This window comes from Apis mellifera, linkage group LG1 (genome assembly GCF_003254395.2).
Source record: "Apis mellifera strain DH4 linkage group LG1, Amel_HAv3.1, whole genome shotgun sequence".
Classification (NCBI taxonomy): domain Eukaryota; kingdom Metazoa; phylum Arthropoda; class Insecta; order Hymenoptera; family Apidae; genus Apis; species Apis mellifera.
The window spans coordinates 25,239,347-25,259,651 of record NC_037638.1 but is presented as its reverse complement, the minus strand read 5'-3'; the positions used below and the strand labels follow the sequence as shown (position 1 = coordinate 25,259,651).

The 20,305-nt window shown below is 25.2% G+C and overlaps 3 protein-coding genes across 6 annotated transcripts; 1 reads left to right on the top strand and 2 right to left on the bottom strand.

The window, feature by feature from the left end:
- Positions 1-3,772: 3,772 nt before the first annotated feature.
- On the bottom strand, positions 3,773-6,374 carry LOC100578005 (nucleolar protein 56). Its single transcript, XM_003251721.4, has 4 exons — positions 6,233-6,374; positions 6,031-6,164; positions 4,911-5,482; positions 3,773-4,807 (listed from the first exon to the last, which is right to left on the bottom strand). Exons 2-4 carry the CDS (start codon positions 6,031-6,033, stop codon positions 3,898-3,900), a joined length of 1,485 nt encoding a protein of 494 aa, XP_003251769.2. The 5' UTR covers positions 6,034-6,164; positions 6,233-6,374; the 3' UTR covers positions 3,773-3,897.
- A 5-nt stretch (positions 6,375-6,379) lies between these two features.
- LOC410050 (mitotic checkpoint protein BUB3) lies at positions 6,380-8,173 on the top strand. Of its 2 annotated transcripts, none has more exons than XM_026446159.1 (5): positions 6,380-6,518; positions 6,612-6,827; positions 7,128-7,197; positions 7,277-7,587; positions 7,693-8,173. In XM_026446159.1, the coding sequence occupies exons 2-5, from the start codon at positions 6,633-6,635 to the stop codon at positions 8,095-8,097; spliced, it is 981 nt and encodes a 326-aa protein (XP_026301944.1). In that variant the 5' UTR covers positions 6,380-6,518; positions 6,612-6,632; the 3' UTR covers positions 8,098-8,173. The 2 variants fall into 2 exon arrangements, with proteins under 2 accessions (XP_026301944.1, XP_393536.2); XM_393536.6 differs by having other exon boundaries at positions 6,383-6,518; positions 6,632-6,827.
- Positions 8,174-9,449: 1,276 nt separating this feature from the next.
- Positions 9,450-16,569, bottom strand: LOC413551 (mitochondrial coenzyme A transporter SLC25A42). 3 transcript variants are annotated; one of them, XM_396993.7, is made up of 7 exons: positions 16,317-16,569; positions 13,105-13,147; positions 11,481-11,699; positions 10,877-11,205; positions 10,378-10,643; positions 9,957-10,131; positions 9,450-9,696 (listed from the first exon to the last, which is right to left on the bottom strand). In XM_396993.7, the coding sequence occupies exons 3-7, from the start codon at positions 11,574-11,576 to the stop codon at positions 9,546-9,548; spliced, it is 1,017 nt and encodes a 338-aa protein (XP_396993.3). In that variant the 5' UTR covers positions 11,577-11,699; positions 13,105-13,147; positions 16,317-16,569; the 3' UTR covers positions 9,450-9,545. The 3 variants fall into 3 exon arrangements, 2 of the variants coding, with proteins under 2 accessions (XP_396993.3, XP_016770770.1); XR_412205.3 differs by lacking the exon at positions 16,317-16,569 and having other exon boundaries at positions 9,957-10,277; positions 13,105-13,517; XM_016915281.2 differs by lacking the exon at positions 13,105-13,147.
- Between the last annotated feature and the right edge of the window lie 3,736 nt (positions 16,570-20,305).

Genomic DNA, 20,305 nt, shown 5'->3' with positions numbered 1-20,305 from the left:
AGCATTTTTTCCTGCATTTCAATGAAAGCTTTTTTAATAAATAAAAAAAGGTGATAATAGTAAAAACAGAAGGCATAAATGAAATAACTTGAAGTTATAAAACAAATAGGGCTTGTTATGAACAATCTATTTATTTAATAAAAATGAAGATAAATTTTCTATTTTTTGGACAAAGCAATCTCATTATACAGGGTGCAACTGTAAAAAATTGCATATTGTAAATGTCAGAGCAAAATGGTCAATGAAATATATATTGCATAATTTATGTGTTCACAAATAGTTAAAAAGAGAACTATTCATTTCTATATTTTATGTTTTGAATTAAATTAAAAATTTGTTCAGTTTTCTAACATATGACTATATCATATGAATTTGATTACTATTTGACTTAATAAGAGAAGAATAGAAATTTATTGAAAATTATGATAAATATAATCGTGAATACTACATAAAATATATGATTAATTTAAGAGCAGCTCTGTACATTAAGTTTTAATGCATATTTGTTGAAATAAGAATTTTAGATATATGTTCCCAATAACATTCCGCAATACGAATGTTGTACTTTTTTAATGAATCATGTTTTAATGAATTATGTTACTTCAAATCATGTGGGAACAAATCAGGCAGACTTGTCTTAAATCTTTTATACATAATGTAAAGTGAATGAATCAAGATTATGCCTTACATATATAATGTATTATAAGTAATGTATGCATGAAAGTGAGTTATAGATATTCGAGAAAATGTAGTATATTACTTTTATTTACTATTGGATATAAGGCATTCTGTTAAATGTTATTCAATGTCTTAAAAGAAAAGAAAATGCTTTTACAGGGGTTGAATGTAGAAAATAGAATTATTGCAGACTTTAGAAAGCTGCATTTACACATTGATAATTTGAATTGTAAGAATGATTTCACTTTTCTATATAAATATAATTACTTGACAATTGATGATATTCGTCTATAAAAAAAACAAAGGCGCAATAACATTACTAATGATATAAGTGCTTCCCTATTATAGTTAGTTTTGCACGAAGAAAATAATATAAAATTAGTAGTTATTGAAAAAAAAATAGGTGAAATATGAAAGCATAATGCAGGATACAAGAAGTTATCTTAAAAAGAAGCACAGAAGCACAAATCAGCGGGATTTATTGCGCTTCAAAAGCGCTCCACTCAGCATGGTGATTTAATATTATGTTATTGTAAATTATTTAAAGATTTTGTGTAATTATATAGTGATAAAAAATTTAATCATTTATGTGATTAAATAATGATATTCTACAATTTTTGTAAAATAGGAGAAAGTAAAAATTAAATAGCATTTCCTTAATTCTTTGTTACTAATAATGATGAAATGCATATCTTTTAAGATAATTGTGGGATTAGTAAAAAAAAAGATAATTATTAATAATTAGATATTAATTAATAGATTAAGATCCATTTAATTTTATGTATTGTTTATTATCAGTAATTTGATATATCTTTGCTGCATGATACTGAAATACATTTTAGAAAATAATTTATAGAATGTTTAGATATTAAAATATTTATTCATCAGAAAATATTAAAAAAAATTATATGCTCTATTTCTTGTTTTTACTATAATATATGTATGACATATATTACATAAATAATTGATAAAATTTTTATTTTATAATTATATTTTAGCATAGTAGATATACTTGTTTATTATTTATCAAATAATTAAAATTTAATTTATAAAATATTTCAGAATTTGCAGCAAAGTTGAAATTCATATTTATATATGTTTTTAAACAAATAATTTAGATAATTTGTTGCTTATATAGTACTCTATATAAATATCTATAGAACAGGTGCCCAAAAACTTTTTTATGTGATTGAAAGTATTTCATTTTTTATGAATTAATCATAATAGAAATTTTATTGTTATTTTATTAAATTTTGTTTAAATCATTTCATAAAGTTGATGTGGAATTAATTTACAGGCTTCTATGCGAGTATCAGAGACTGAATCTTGTATATATAAGGGAAAAATAATTCTTTACATTTTCCATTATTTGAGTATTTTATATAAAGTGTACTATTTGATGTAGATGGGAATATATTTTTAAAGTATTAAACTATACATACATATATATGTATTAAAATACATATATATGTATGTATTATTGTACAAATATAAAAAAAATATAGTCAATAAGTGCGGTATCATTGTCAGTTGATCCGTATAAATATTAATATAAAGAAGCACGATTACAGTCTAGAATTACAGAGGCCTTTATAAAGTCAAACTGGATGAAAATTAAGATCATGAAAGTTAAATGAACATTTTTTTGTTAGCAAATAAGTTTTATAAATTTTTATATAATGATATTGGAAAATTGACATATATTCAAAAAATTTTATTGATTCTGAATTTAAAAAAAATAGAAAGTAAAAGTAATATTATTTTATTGAAATACATTTAGATATGTATTTTTATGCTATTTGCGCGCGTTGATATTGTTCATTGTACATTTTACGAATATAACTCAATAATTTTATTAGTATTCGTTATTGTTCGTTACAAATAAAATTATATAAAATTTGTAATCTTTTATTATTTATATATTAATTAAATTACAATTATCTATTAATTTAACATATATTCATACATACATACATTTGTAACATTGCATTTATTATCAGAGAAAACTTAAGTAAGAAATATTCAACTATTAAGCAATACGTACATATTCTGGTACATATCAATATTAATCGCGCGTTTAAAATATATGGCTATTTACATATGCCTTACAATTTTATGTAAAATGTATTACATGCATTACACAAAATGAAAATTATTGTTCCTCTGGTGAAATTCAGGACAGTTATTATGTCGCTTATAGTATTACATACGTGCGAATGATAACTAATAGCTCACTTGTCGACTGAATATTGTTTACATTAGTCGCGATAATTGTAATTATTAATTCTGGTATTTATACTTACATCACAGTTTTATCGTTATTAAATGCTCATTGGTGCTGGTGTTAATATAAATTGTCAACTGTTTTATTTTCATTTTTAACATAAAGTACCATCTATTCCTTATATATGCAATGTTTATTTTTACATTCTACCAATTTCCTTCAAATTATAATTTAGTCTTAGATATAAAACATGTATAAAATATTACAAAATTTAAAATTTAAGAAAATTTATCTTATATTAATAATTTTTTCAAATTTTATAATTTAATTATTTTTTATGATTAATCAATGGATATGTTTCCTTTTTTAAAAAAATATTTTATAATATAATTTAAAAATTATTTTCTTAAAGAATATAATGTTAAAAAATTTAAATTAAAAAATAGTATAAATTAAAATAATAAGCATTATAAAATAAAGATTTTACATGTTTAGATATTAATATCAAAATATATAAAAAAATTAATTTAATATTATATTAATTATATTAATCATAATAATACATTAGAATTTTAATAAAAATAATTATATTAATAAGAATAAAAACCAAATAAAAAAAAATAGGAAATCAAATTATATTGGAAAAATAATATATACTATGTATGTACACAATAATTTAAATTATAAAGAATTATATTTTACAATTGTTTCTTCATAAAATAATATACATCTTTTAGAAGAAGATTTAAGGGTCAATATATGCAATATATGAAAATATGTTTTTAAATTATAAATCTAATTGTCAATCTTATTTTAATATAATTTTACAATGAAAATATATGATTAAAAATAAACTATTTCATGAATTAATAGAGTTACAACTGAAACTATATTAAAAGATGAAGTATTCAACATATAATGTTCACTGTTATGAATAAGAAAAATTGATACAATTATTATAGCATGATAATTATATAAAGACAATATATAAATTCTCATTCATTTTCATTTAAACTTTTTGACTTCTTCTTTTTTTTCTTTTTTTTTACTGGTTCTTCAGTTTCTTCTTCCACTCCATTTTCAATATATCCATTTTCTTTTCCATTTTCTAAAACTTCACTTTTTCTTTTTTTATCTTTTTTCTTTTTCTTTTTAGCTGATTTTTGTTCCATACTCGCTATTACTTGTGCAGCTTCTTCTAACGCTTCTTTCATTACATCTATGTTTTTCTTAGGTATTTCTCCAGTTTCATAAAATTTCAATCTATCTTCTACTTGTTGTCGCAATTTTTCACCAAACACATTAGTTGGTATATCGATAAAACAATCAATTCTTGATGCAAGAGAACATTTATTGGCAAGATACCTTGAAATTCTACCTTTATTTTTTGTACCCGCACGACCAATAAAACTTGAATGGAATAATAGTCCATATTTTGGAGTATTACCTCTAGTTTTCAAGGCTCTAAATAAAGCCTTTTCTGCCCCTAATATTTGTACAGTAGAGGCAGGATATTTAGCTAAATTTGTAAGAGATCCAGCATGTGCTATTAATCTTGCTCCCACTTGGTCACCTATTAATGTAGCTAAATTTGGTGCTACGCCTGTCATTTTAGATTTTAAATATTCTGCTAATTGTTTTCTGTAGTCAGCCAAAGCAATAACACGTACTGCAAACATTTCAATGTTAAGAAGATCAACAGGACTGATATCCATTCCCATAGATGATTTAGAAGCATCAATAATTGCTTGAGCTTTGGCACTGTCCATAACAATTTCTTCCAAAGCTTCTAATTTTTCATTTGTAAGTTCTTTTCTATTTTTTATTAATTTTGCAACTTTAGCATACATATAATTCTCAGGAACTATTTTTACAAGTTCTGGAAAATGATAACTATACCATTCCCTGTAAATAATAAAATTATAATTAATAAACTAAAAATATAATTGAATTTTTTTATCTATCTGTAAATATAAAAAAATTGATTAATATTTTTTAAAATAATTACCTTATACGCATACTAAACGTATTAATGTCTTTATCTAATTGATCTAGTAGAGCTATGCTTTGTATGATCATATTATCCACACGATTAACATTAAATTTAACTTTAGCTCTAGAATAACTATGACCAAGTCCAAGTTGTGCAATTCCAGAACTTTTAGCAGTAAAACCTTTTACCAAATTATGAAAATGAAATCTTATTCCTCTAATAATTTCTGGAATGGCACCAGTGTGATCACATTTTATATTTAATACTTCAGTAATATTAGCTCCAAGTTTTGGATCTGCTACTCCAAGCACAACTTCATCTTTTTTTCCAGATTTTGGTATACATGAGTCTAAAAATAACTGTAAATCTTCTGGAGCAATTCCTTCAGAAATATTATTTATACTTTCTAGAGCTGTTAAAGCAGTTTTAAAAGGTGAAAATCCAATTAATTTCACAACTGAGTTAAAACGAGACAAATCTGTTACAGATGCTTCAACTTGAGGCAATAACATTCCCACTTCTTCAAATTCTCTGACAGAAAATATGGCATAGCCAGCAGCATGTTCAAATAAAACAAAAAGCTTTGACTGAAAAATATAATATTATAATTAAATTTATAAAAAATTTAGAAATTAATTATATAAAAAATATAAAATTTTAATAAAAATTTTATTTAATAAATATGTTTAAAAATTTGATTTAAAATGTATTTATCATATTATAATCTTTTTTAATATTACGGTAATATAATATAATATTCTTAATAAAAACGATGTTTGTTAAAAAAAAATATTAAAATATAAAAACATGTATTTATTTAAAAAATTTCAAACATATTACAATTACTTTTGTTGTTATTTAAATAAAGTTTTGTATCATACTTGTTATTAATTATCTAGTTATACATATTTTTTTAATAATCCAATTAAAACTCTCAATATTAATACATAAAAATTTATTTTAATTTTAATTTATAAGAAAATATTTTACAATTGTATCATATTTTATAATTGTTACATTTTTATTACAAAAAATCAAAATTAATATATTGTTTTGAAAGGCATAAATGAAAATAATTTTAAAAAAAGTTATATTTCTAATTTATTTAAAAATATAATCAAAATGTTAAGCTTACCATGATTTTTTTATCTTATATTCCATTCAATATTTCTAAATAATCACTACCCAAACTAAAACGTATTATTAAGGTTAGAAAATAACCATGTGTCCCGGATATAATACGAATAAAAATGGAGTTCTTGATACTTCCTGAAATTCAAATGTTTACTAAAGTTTCATACAAAATTGTATATTTCAAAATCGCTAATTGAAATTACATAATAAAGTTGCTTTCATATAATGTATTTTTAAATAGCATGATAATGAAATAAGATTGTATTTCTTAATTTCTCTTGTATGCATTTGTATCACAATTAACTTCGATTTACATTTCCCTTTATATTGTGTATGGAAGTGGATATCTCTATTTTCTTTTTCGATATTTAATTTCACTTAAATCATTTTTTTCAATCTATAATTTTATTTAAATAATATAAGAATTTATTGATATAGCGAAGAAACATTATAAGTCTATTATTAAGAATAGTAATAATCTTTTAAAATGTATGTGAATATTTTACTATTTATAGGTTATGTTTATTTATACTATTTAATATATGTGTATATATATATTTTTTTTCTTATTAATTCTTTTAGCTTTTGTTTTCTTTTTTAAGAATGGAATCTCGGACAGAATTCAAAATAAAATCTCCTCCAACTGATGCGATTTCGGCAGTAGAATTTGGACGGAATTCAACACAATTTCTTCTTGTTTCTTCATGGGATAGTACAGTGCGCTTGTATGATATTCATACAAATACTATGAGATTAAAATATAATCATGATTTACCAGTTTTAGATGTTGCATTTCAGGTAAATGAAATTTTTATATCATGTTATATATTATGTATTTATAAGATATAAACAAGTTTTAAAATATTATTACAACATATATAATATTTAATATTATATTATTATATTTGTATTTTTAAGCAAAAAAAAAAAAAATAAGAATTAAAATATTATATATTTAAGAAAATAAAATATAAATTTTAATATAATATTATACATTAAATATAATTATATATTTTTTTTCTTTATTTTTATCTTTATAATATTAGTTGTTTTGAAAATTTTTTAATATCAATAGAATAAAAAAGTTTGTTTTAATAGGATGCTGTACATGCTTATAGTGGAGGTTTAGGAAATACATTAAAGATGTATGACATAAATAGTAATACTGGTATTGATATTTCTCTATTTTTATCTTTATTTATATTTACTTCAATATATAAATATCATAAAAAGGAATTATTTTATAGAATCAGTCATGGGAACACATGATAAACCAATTAGGAAAATTGAATATTCTGCCGCAGTCAATGCAATATTAACTGGAGGATGGGATGCAGCAGTAAAACTTTGGGATCCTAGAACACCTACTTGTGTAGGTAGTTATTTACAACCTGATGTTGTTCTTGCTTTGTCTGTATGTGGAGATAAGTTTGTAGTTGGTACAGCTAAACGCAAAGTTTGTATTTGGGATTTGAGAAACATGGCTGGTATGTTTCAAAGACGTGAAAGCAGTTTAAAATATCAAACACGTTGTATTAAAGGTTTTCCTAATGAGCAGGTAGGTTTGATATTTTAATAATTAAATAAATGAAATAATTTAAATTTTAATTTCATTTAATACTGATATTAAATTTTTTTGTTTTTAATTTTTAATAACTTTTAGGGATATGTTCTTAGTAGCATAGAGGGTCGTGTTGCTGTTGAATATCTTGATACAACACCAGAAGCACAAAAAAAGAAATATGCTTTTAAATGTCATAGGATAAAGGAAAATAATGTAGAACATATATATCCAGTGAATGCTATTAGTTTTCATTCAACTTATAATACATTTGCAACTGGTGGTTCAGATGGTTATGTGAATATTTGGGATGGTTTTAACAAAAAACGTTTATGTCAATTTCATAGATACAATGCTGGTGTTGCTGCTCTTAGTTTCAGTCATGATGGTTCTGTACTTGCTATAGGAGTATCATATTTGAATGAAGCTGAAATTCCACCAGGTGGAAATGATGAAAGAGAAATTTATATAAGATATGTGAATGATCAAGAAACTAAACCTAAATAATATTGTACAAAGTTTTTTATATAAAAAAAAAAGAAGTAAAAATTTTTTAACTATACTTTGCTTTATCAAAGCAAAACTGAATGCTAAAATCTTTTCACAAAAATTAATAACCATTTATAACATATATAATAACAATATTTTCTGTCTATTTTACATTTTTATATCTTAAATAATTGATGACTATACAAATTCTAGAAATGAAGTAATTTCTGTTCAAAATTATTAGACTAGTCAATTTTAATAAATTAACTTTTTGTAAAGAATATTATTTTTATTTAAAGTAATAGATTTATTCAATAGTATACTACATATTAAATATTTATAAATTTTATTGTCTATTTCATCATCAGTTATATTATTATTACTTGTAATATTAGTTGTATTTTATCATTTATTTTTAAGTATAAAAGTGTGTATATATATTTAATATTTAAAACACCTACGTAAAATTTATGTAAAAAATTAGATATTTGAGAAAATATTTTATTCTAATTAAAATATATTTGAATAAAAATTTACAGTATATGAGATATTAATTCAAATGTATACAATATTAAAATAATTTGGATCATTATAAACTTATAAAATAATTATAGATCATTTTATAAAAAAAAAGATTAGATATGAATAATTTTTATAATAATTTGTTTCAGTATAAGTAATTGTGCTAATTATTAATATTGCACATTTATATTTATAAAATTATTGTCAGAACTTAATTATTATTGTTAAAATAATGCGTTATTCTATACAAAATTTAATGATTATTTAATTATTCAATAATATAAAACAACTACTATTCTGTTACTATCACATTAACAATTGTAGATATTATATCTGTATATCTGTAATTTAATGTGTAAAAATGTAGATGTTTTTTAAAATTATTTTTATGATTATTGAAATTCACGAAAAAAATACTTTGTTTATCAATGATTAAAAAACATCTTGTGAGGGCAGTTGCATTGTTATGCATAATATCCACATTACAAATAAACTAAATGTTAATATTTGCGCAATATAGTTTTGCTTTTTAGTGATTTATATATACTTATATGACATGCATTTTTTAGTAATTTAACAATTTTTATAACATTTTGATTAACAATATGTACATCAACAATTTGTACTATTTTCTATTTTTTTAAAAATATGTCCTTTGAAAACTATAATATTTATTAAATCATTACTACATTACATGAATCTATTAATTATATGATCATAAATTTTATATATATTGATGTCTGAGTATTTGATAGATTTCTGTACAAATTTTGCTAATATATAACTGTTATTAATAGCAAAACAATGATAAAGTTTGTATGCAATTCTTATCAAACATTCTATATTTCAAAGGACTTTTTAGCAGATAAAAATATATTTACTGCTTTTCTAATGAGATGTAATTAGATATTTCTTATTAGTTTTTCTAATTGCCTATATCATTTTTATGTTTTTAATGAAGTATTTTGGCAAATAATAATTTTTCTTAATGTATCGCGGATCGTATCATGTGTTGCAAAACTAATTCCTACAGCAATTGGACCTTTTATCCAGTTCATACTTAGTCCTTTATAAAAAGCCATTATACCTTCTTCTCTGAAAATAATAAAAAATATTTTATATAAACATTTTTATTTTATATGCTAAAATTGTAATAGAAAAAAAATTAAAAATTATTCATTTAATAATTCATTTAAAAATTATTTTCTTTATTTTGTATATTTTAAATTATTTAAATATTATATTTTAAAATTTAAATGCAATGAAAAAATGTAATTATATTTTATAAGTTGTATTAGAATTACATTAAATTTAATATTAATCATTTTTACTCAAATTAAAAAATAAAAACTCACTTGTAAATTTTTATAATAGTTGATCTGATTGTGTGATAGTGTTGACCATGCATCGCCGAAGTCTGCATCCTTCTCCGAATAATGTCCAAAGGGTAGCTGCTAGTCTGAGCAACCATACCGGCAATGGCGCCGCAAATCAGTGATGTCGAGAAGCCAGGAATAGCCACCGTGTACACTGTTCATCGACACGTAGCCATCATCGAACATGAAGCACGTACTTGAAAAACACAGCCATCGGACTTGTCTCGACAAGCGTCGCTATTAAAGTAAGTATTGTCCCAATATCGGGAAACAGCCCCGATGTGCCCCACGGGTACCCTGCTTTATATACGAGCCACTCTCGTTCGTATAAATCACGACTTTTTCTCTGCGTACAAGCACCGTCACGGCGTAGAATAAGTTTGTAAAAGAAGTGACTCACCAGTCAATAAATTCCTGAGTAGATCATAGGTGAAGAAACTGCAACCAGCATAAGGAATGACACCAAGTAGCGTTGCAGTAAATCCACGGTAATAGGCCGCTATTCCTTCTTCCATATAAATGCGTACAAATATTTGTCGTAAGGTTTTGTATTTAGTCTTTTGTGTCACAGCCATTCTTGCTCTCATCAAATCCAGAGGATAAGTTGTACCTTGCGATGTTATACCCGCTAAAGAACCGGCAAGAAAATTCAATCCTGGTTTTTCTCTATCAAAGAGAATAAATAATTTTTTATAATTATTATAAATAATTAAATAAATATTATATAATCGCATTGCAAATATATTAGAAGCAGATTTGGAAATTAGTTTAAAATATTAATTTGATACAATATGTGAAAAAATGTTTCTTATATTGAAAAATATAATATTAAGTACATATGATTATTATAATGTAAAAAATTTATAATAAATATTTCATATGTTGTATGTAAATTTTACCTTTCTGATCCATTTACTCCTAAGATTCTTTTCCATTGTTCATGGGCTGTGAATTGAACAGCAGAATATGGAACTATTCTAACCATAGTAGCACTGTTTCCACGCCATAAACTTAGTAAACCTTCTGTTCTAAAAGTTTTTATTAAAAATTTAATTGCTGCTTTTGCCGAAAATGGTTGGTTTGAAATTTGAAAGTTTATCTTTGTGCGATCTAAAGGTGCTATTGTCGTTTTTGCCAATGCTCCTGCAATAGCACCTGATAACAAACTTGTCCATACTCTTTGTGCATTAGATATACCATTGCTCCCGATATTTTTTTCTTGCTTCTTCTGAAATACACAATTTAATGTTGTGTATGATATAGTTGAATATTAGATTTTCCATTGACTGAAATGAAATATGTAATGAATTTCAAATTTGTAAAATAAAATTTAACAGATCCATTTTGTTTGAAAATTTAATTGTAATATACTTTAATTGAATAAATTAATTTTAAAATTTCTAATAATTAAATATGATAAAAGAGATAAAAACTCAAATAAATATTTCATTTTAAATATAATAGAAAATGTTATGATTTATATATAAATATTCAACAAAATACCTTATTACACATTATTGTATTATCATCTTGTATTTCCATTGAAAGAGATGATGTATTTTGTAATACTTGTTTTGTTGAATTTGATAATACAGACATTTGTATTCTTTTGATATTATTTGATTATTATAATAGGATAAATTCCTTTAATACATTTCCTTATAGTGTGAATAATTCTTTCATTTCATCGGATTTCTTTACATAGAATATTTATAAAATTTTCTATAAAAAAAATAATTATTTAAATTATTTAATTATTATATATGAATATTAAAAATAAAAAATTAAAAGTCACCTATTATAATATATATATTGATTATTGTTAATATTAAAAGAAATTAATATTGTAATTATATATTATCTATTATGATAATTATGTAAATAGATTTGAATATACATTTTTTTTATAATGATAGCTTAATGATAGCTTAATGATGGTTTAATGATGTCTGAATGATAGCTTATGACCTTGTATATTAATGCAAAGACAATTATATATACATTTAAATAGAGATAATTTTGTATCTCTCAAATTAAATGCTTAAAAAATAGCATGATTTATCAAGTAAAAATAGATTTAAAAAAAAAATTAAATAGTTTAATAGTTTTTAAATTGTTTTATAAATATATTTATTATATTAGAGCATATTTATGTGCATACACATATATATATAAAATTTTTAATATCATATTTATTAATAATAATAATAATAAATCAGATAAAATATTTTATTATTTTATTATTATTATTCATAAGTCAATTTTTAATTATTATGAAACAATTTTTTCAAAATTATTATAAATAATAAAATATATTAAAAAATTAAAATCAGTATAATAAAACATTAATATAATACTATTTTAATATTTAATATTTATTAATATTAATTAAATATTATATTTTTGTTATAATTTTTAGAATAATTATATGTTATATTATTTCTTTATGATAAATATATAACTAAATATATAAATATATAATATATTTCGTATTAAAAATTTCTTTTATTTTTTTTAATTATGTTCTTTAATTATAATATACTGTTTTTTAATTTTTTTTAATATTAATAAGAAAATAATATATATGAAAAAAATTTATAATAAAGTTACGTAATATATATATTATTATTATATTATTAAGTGAATTAATTAAATACTGCTACTATCATTTGTAAAATGAATATTTTTAATAAAACGTAATACATCGTGTGTATATATATGTATGTACGTATGTAATGTATGTATATATATATATATATATATATATATATATATATATATATATATTTATATATAATAAAACAAATTATATGTTTTAAATTTTACACATAAATTAATATAAAAGAAAAAATATTTACATTTATAAGATTTATTTAACTTTATAGAAGAACTTTATAAAAGATACTCTTTTTAATGATTATGCGAATAATGGGCGTAGTAAATGTTATTTTTATGTTCTGTACTTGTATAAATTTGAATTCCATCTAAATTGCATTACTACTCATAATCGGTATTATTTTTTTTACAAAATATACAATACAAAATATAGAATAAAACGTTTTAAAAATTATTTCAAAAGTATATATATAAAAACTAAAAAAAAAAATATTTAAGAAAAATCTTGTACCTGTATAATAAGATAGTTGATGAATCCGTGAAGAATCCTGATTCTTGAAACAGTAAAGAATGCGTTTAAAACAACACTAATAAAAATACTTTATATTATTTTATAGACAAGTAATACAAAATTCTAATAATGTTACAGGAGACGTTACTTCGATGATGTTATATACGTAACTGATACCACAACTGTAGCTACATCACAATATCACTTTTGCTAAATATATATGTAATGTAACACTAACATTACGAACTCATATATGTAAGTTTATCGATTTCGTCAATTAAGAATGGAACAATATTCTTATGTCTGACCTTCCGATATATTCGGTTATATCTTCTAGATGGCGATGTTAACGTTTATTCAGAGATTTAAATTTCTGTCATTTAAAATATTTTTCAACCGAATATTGAACTGAGCAGAATATGGAATTATTCATAATATTATTTTTTTATTTTTTTTAAGTATTAGTCTTATAAAGTTGTTAATATAATATTAAATTATTGAATTTAGGAAGGTAAAAATAGTGAAAGTAATTTAAAAAAATTCATATAAAAAAAATTCGTAAATTTATTAAATCATTATTTGATGTGATTGCATATAATAAAAATATATACATTTATTCGTTAATATTTAACAATTATCTTAAAGAATATTAATTATTTTAAAATTTTATTTTAAAGATTTATTAATTATTAAATTAATTTTAATGTTTTATATATATTATAGTTAAAAATAAATGTAATAAAATTTTTGTAATATTTATTTATAAAGAAATAGTTTTAAATGAAATAGTATCTAAATTTTTTAACTATTTTTACTTTCATTTAAAATTTTATAAATTTTCTTTTTAAAAAATTAACTATGAAGATATAGAAAGAAAATTATGTGGTTAAGTAGAAATCTACATAAGCTATCTCTATATATATACATTAGCGACCTCTGGGCAGCTTTTTATAAAGATGTAATACCTACATTATCGATATGTATCTAATATTAGTTGATGAAATGATAATAATAATATCTATTTTCAATTTTTAATGCATATATTAATATTAATAAAAATCGTATTTTGTTTTTTAATTATTTTTACAATATCTTAAATTAATATTTAGAATTTTTAAAAACTATAGGAGAAATATTATCTTTATTTTGATTTATGTTGTTTAACGGTCACTGTGTTAGCGCCATATTATATAAAATTGCAGCGGGAGTTTATCTTAAAATGAATAATCGTTTATTTGTTTCCGTAAAAACTAATAACAAAAAAGTTTCGATTGTTTGTTCAACGATACACGAACGGTGAGTTATTTTTCAGTATTCAATATATTTCGTTTTAATTTTGCATAAATATTTACTAGGTTAGTTATGCTAGTGTTTTTTAGTATTATTTGTATTATATATATATATATATATATATATATATATATATATATATATATATATGATTTGTATGTTATATAAAAACTAACTAATTTATATAAAAAATTATAATAATTTTTATATAAATATATAAATATATAGGGTGATTTATTATATATTGCACATATTTAATTTTAATCTATTTAATCTAATTTATCTTCAATTTACGTTATTTTTTCCTGTTACAAATTATTGATTAATTGTAAAAAGTTTGCAATTAACATATTACAAAGAATGAATTAAACAAAATTATCATTTTTCAATATAAAAATATTAATTTAAATTTCGACGAAACTTTCGAATATATCTATTTAGATATAATCAACGTAATTATATAGATATTACTATATAAAGTATTATATAAAGTAGTTAAGTAATTAATTATCTATTTATTCGATTCATTAAAGATACAAATGAAACGTTGAAATAATCAAAATGTACAGAAAAGAGAATAGATTTTGAATTTTGTATCGTATCGAAAATTTTATTTGGTTATTGTTTCGTATTCAAATACCACGATACCAATAATTCAGAGGAGCGATTTAAAAAAATATGGAGGATGGAGAAAGATAATATGGTAGACGGTTACGTCGTTGACGAGCTCCGTAGATCCGGTCCGTTATCATTGGAATTTTAAAAGGCCGCCTCCTCATCAACTTGGATTTATTCGAATTAAAACCCTGCAGGGCCGCACGCCGTTTGTCCACTTGATAAGATTCTTCCTGGTGAACAGGAACGGGTCGGAATATTTCACATTGTTTTTTCGAGACCAGGTTTTAAAAGATTCGAATATTAAGGATAAAATTGAAAAAAAATTATCGAAATTAACCAATTATCAAATCATTTTTCAATTAGGGAAAATTGCGTTCAATTGTTAATTCGTTCTAAACTTTAATCCAAAATTAATACAAATATCGATATATGGAATATCTCTCTCTTGCAATGAATAAAGTTTCATTAAAAAAAAAAAATTATATGAATATAAAATTGCAATCATATGTACAGATCTGATTGCAAAAGGAAGATCGATATCAAAGATGTTTCTACATTTTCATCGATAATAAATATCTTTAGCTATCGTGATTGTAAAACGTTAGATACGTTATCAATTAGCGGGTTTACCGGAGATACGCGTTTATAGCGTTCTGTAATCGACTACCGACATTGAAATTGCATTATAGAAGTTGGATCAGGTATTTAGATTCGTACGAACCCGTAGCAACAGCACGGTTGACGATGAATTTTCAACATGGGAGCATGCATGCACGCATGCATGCATGCGCCTAGAAAGAAAACGGGACATAAGACGCAAATGTTTAAAGCGTAGCGAGATTAATTCGATTAATTCGAACGAGAGAATTTTACACAACGTTTTAAAAAAAAGAAACGTTTCTAAGAAATATTTATCGCCATTTATTTACGAACGTAAATAAATAAAATAATCGATCTATAGATTGTCGATTTTTTTTTTCTTTCGATTAATTCTATCGCTAAAAATTTCACATTTGCTTTCGTTTTTCAATTTTCGTACATATATACGTTTACATTCTTTTTTTCAAAGAAAGGAAACAAAACAGTCTCGTACCTACACTTTTCGCTATTATTCGCATTATCCTCCTCTTACACGTTTAATTATACTCTTTGTCTTCAAATTTATAAATCTATCGCTCTAATTCGGCAGATTACGATTTAAATCCCGTGGAAGGGAAGTGTGGTATTTTTTTGGCAGGAGGGAAAGAAGGATTTTCCTCGGGCGGTGGAGAGGACGTGGGGCACCTTTTCGAGCGTGTCCTTACCTGGATGGTTCGGTGTCTACGCCGGACTTTGCTTTATGCGGACACTTTATGCCCCCGATTGCGAACGACACCGGAACGCTCTCAACTCCTCCAGCACCGATCGGGGATCCTTTACCGATCGCAAAACAACGAGAGCGGTTTTAATTTAAAGTTCCAAGAAGGCCGGGAACCGTGAGGTTTCCTTCGTTGGGGTCTACGAGCTGGCGGCACGGCACGTTTTAATAATCGTGTTCTAGACGACGAGCATTCTCGTAAACCAGATTCGTTTTTATGCATGAATCTTATCGGCGCTTCCAGCCTCGTCTCTCTCGCGTGAGAAAGGCAGAGAGAGAGAGAGAGAGAGAGAGAGAGAGAGAGAGAGAGAGATATCCTCCGCTCGTGTGCATGAAGGAACGTTCAAGGCTGATTGAAAATTTAAATCGAACACCAGATAAGTTCATCGTAAGAAAAATCTAAACGTACCTTCGTTCCTTCCTTAGAAGAGGAATCTTAGGATCAAAGATTGTGATTTTACGAACGTACGTGTACGCGTATTAAAGTACACGTAGATAGGCGCACGAGAGATCGTGTTGAGTGATTAAAAATTCGTGTTCTTAAGAGTTTTAATCGCTGAAAATGAGTTAACTCGAAGCTTGATGTAATCAAATTGTGGATATGGGAGATATTTTTTTCTTTTTTTTTTTTTTTCTAGAAATTTCACTTGCTTTTATTTGAATATTGTGAGGTTAAGGAAATATTTTGAGGTTAAGGAAACATTATTCGAGATAGAATGTATCATTCGGTTCAGAATTGTCGAAATTTATCAATGTTTTGACTATGGAAATGTGTTCAAGATATTATTTTGAATTATTATATAAAGCACTTGATTATTATTTATAGAATATAGAAGAGAAACGTGATCGTATCAGATAAAAATGATGAAATATAAATATTTCGAAAGCAAAGATGATTTATTTATTTTGTTATTATTCGTGTTATATTTCTTTCAAGATATGATTTTTAAATCTTTGTTATCTTATTTTTTTTTATCAACAACGCAAAAAATTACGTAATAATAATCGCGAATATAAATACTTTTATAAAGTTTCTATTAATTTTTATAAATTTTTTACGTTTTTTTTAAAATTAATTTTAAAATTTTCACTGATATTTCATTTCTGAATATCAATTTATGTTATTTTAGTCGATCGTATAATTAATCCATTTCGAAACACGATAAATTACTTTATCATTCGCTTTATCAGTTTGAAGAGTATGCAGATGGATATAAGATTTAATAAATAAAAAATTTATTATATACATATATATATATACATTGATAAATATATATATATATAATTTTACAACGTTATCGCTAATCCTGTTGATAAACTTTTATCAATCAAATCAAAGATAACAAGACGTGCAATATGTCTGTGTATTTTAAATTTTTATCATACATGTTTGTAATTGAATTAATTTTTTTTTTCCTTTTTTCTAGATACAACGAAAACACACGTACAACTGCAAAGTCTGACATACTTTACTCAAATTTTTAACGGAGAACGCATTAAAAAAAAGAACGACAAAATATAGTAGCATATTATTTGAATAGCCATTTTATAAAAAAAAAGAAACAGCCGTTTCTAACCGTGTAGGTTACACGGTTATACGTATGCTATGGGGAGAGGTCAAGAGTCAAGACTCGAAGCAAGATGGGAGTCGAAAATAATTTAATGACTACGAATGGTGGTCTTGGGAAAATTGGCGCTGCAACGTGGACGAGCATCGGAGGGACAAATACAACGCCGAGAAATATCGGGAATCGGGCCGGGTCCCATTTTTCGTCTTTAAACGTTCCATAAAAAGAGCTGGACACGATTTACGTTTGATTATAGCCCCGGACTTGGGTCAAATGTCGGTACGAAATCACTATCGATACGGGGGATGATGGGAGCGACCAACTGCAGATTATAGGTAATGACTAATAATGATATACCGCCAATCCCTGCCTTCGAATCGACTGTTCCTCCTCGAAAAGAGCGGTGAAACGCGCGATAAGATTTCCTCTCCTTCCCGGTGTATAAAATTTAACAGTTAATAATTCAGAGGTGATAAGTGTTCTCGTGTGATCGATACTCGCGCTCGACTTTTCCGCAATTTTGCTTTTATAGAAATTGAAGTCTGACCCAGTTGAAATTCCGATTACATACCAACAATTTTCTAACTATATATATATATATATAAAATTAAATATAAGATATTTTCTTATTAAGATCGAAAGAATTGTTTGGAATTGTGGACATTTTTTTATTTTGAATATCTTTCTTAAATGTTTTTTTTTTATAAATAATTACAGGAAACAAGATTTTCGTCGAACCACAACATAGCATTACGAATCTTTTTTTCGAGCTATCCAATAGAGAGTGAAATGAAGAGTGGTTAGGTATAGACACCGCTAATTCAATCGTTACCCGTATATTTCCATCGATATCGATGTCAATCGGTTTTGCATAAAATACCGATTTATATTCAATTCGTTACTCGCTAATCGAACCGAGCCGATCAGGCTTAAGTAATTGATGTCTGCCATTTTCATTATTCCTTTCCCAGTTTCTCCATTTCTCCATCGGTGTAAAAAAAACGTTTAGAGCTCTTTTATATTAATTTTATATAAATCGCGTTACACAGAATACATCGTTTTTTTTTTTTTCAAAGATTTCAAATACAGGAATTATAATCATTTTTGTTAGAATTTATTATTAGTCGAGATAATTATATTAGATATATTTACGTCAGCCTTGACAATTTTTACAGACCAAATTCTTTCGAGTATTTAACTTTATCGTGTACCTTTTGATTTTCAAGATTTTAACACGCAATTACCTTTATTCGAGTCCTGAGAATTCGCTAATACACGTAACTACAGTGTTTAGTTTTAAAACTTTTCAGATTATTATACGTTAATCGAGATTTTTCCACTAGTAAGTTCCTCTTAAAAAAAGAGCTCGCTGTTGATGTTCATCGATAATTCTTAACAATTATCTTATACTCGATCGAACATTCGTTTCCTCTCCATCTAAAAAAATTGAGACTTATTTTTGTATTACGCATTAATATCTCCATTAACATCTATCCTCTCCTTATAATTCTCAAATCGAACGAATCTGATCAATCGCGAAAGAGGTTGTCGAAAGGTGCGAACGCGTCAAGAGTTTTTCCGGGTGTCGGACGATCGATCCTCGTTGATCGGATCGATCGATCCGGAACGGGACAAAGCCCTCTTTCCTCTTCTTCGCCTCTTCTCTTCGGTTCTTCCTCTCTTTCGTTACCATATTCCAAGATGGCCGCCGGTTTGTTGCGCGCGCGAGCGAGCGAGCAGAGGCTGGCGCTGCAAAAAAGGACGAGCGTAATAACGTAGTATCGTTAATGGCCGGGCAATTTCACCGTGTACGAGTGACCCCTCTTCCTCTCTCTCTCTCTCCCTCCTCCTTTCCTCGCCAAAGCGGCGCGTATCTTCCTTCTTTTCTTTCCGCCTCGTCCTTTTTTTCTTCCGCCTCTTCTTCTTCTTCTCTTTTTCCCCGCCCCTCTTCTCTCCAAAGGCGCGGCAACAACCACCTCCTCCACGCGCAACCCCTTCTTCCGTGCCATCGCGGCGTTTTCCACGATGGAAACGCCGAAAAAACCGACCCGATTCGAAGAGTTTAAACTAAAAGTACAAACTTATCGTTTTCTTCCTGTTTCTTTCTTTTTCTTTTTTCTTTCATTCCTCTCCTTTCTTCTCTCCTTCTTTTCCTTCCCACGTCGGTTCACAGAGAACGATCTCGAATAGTTTAACAGTTTAAAGTCAACTTTATCAACTTTTCCTTTTTTTCTCTTCTTTTTCGCCGTTTCGAGAATAAGTCAAAAGTTAGCTTATCCTCGTCCTCCTCGATTCGTTTCGTTAATCTGACTTTGTTGCTTGGTAGATATTCACAGATGTTGGCATTTGTCTTTTTTGGATTATGTAA

What these genes read in the sequence shown, in the direction of transcription:
- LOC100578005 (XM_003251721.4), bottom strand. An exon ending in ACGTTTAGTATGCGTATAAG is followed by an intron (nt 4,808 to 4,910) that starts GTAATTATTTTA and finishes TATTATTTACAG; the next exon opens with GGAATGGTATAGTTATCATT.
- LOC410050 (XM_026446159.1), top strand. Translation starts at nt 6,633, where the DNA reads ATGGAATCTCGGACAGAATTCAAAATAAAATCTCCTCCAACTGATGCG. An exon ending in TTTTAGATGTTGCATTTCAG is followed by an intron (nt 6,828 to 7,127) that starts GTAAATGAAATT and finishes TTGTTTTAATAG; the next exon opens with GATGCTGTACATGCTTATAG. An exon ending in AAGGTTTTCCTAATGAGCAG is followed by an intron (nt 7,588 to 7,692) that starts GTAGGTTTGATA and finishes AATAACTTTTAG; the next exon opens with GGATATGTTCTTAGTAGCAT.
- LOC413551 (XM_396993.7), bottom strand. Translation starts at nt 11,576, where the DNA reads ATGTCTGTATTATCAAATTCAACAAAACAAGTATTACAAAATACATCA. An exon ending in ATACAATAATGTGTAATAAG is followed by an intron (nt 11,206 to 11,480) that starts GTATTTTGTTGA and finishes TGTGTATTTCAG; the next exon opens with AAGAAGCAAGAAAAAAATAT. An exon ending in ACTCAGGAATTTATTGACTG is followed by an intron (nt 10,132 to 10,377) that starts GTGAGTCACTTC and finishes GTCGATGAACAG; the next exon opens with TGTACACGGTGGCTATTCCT.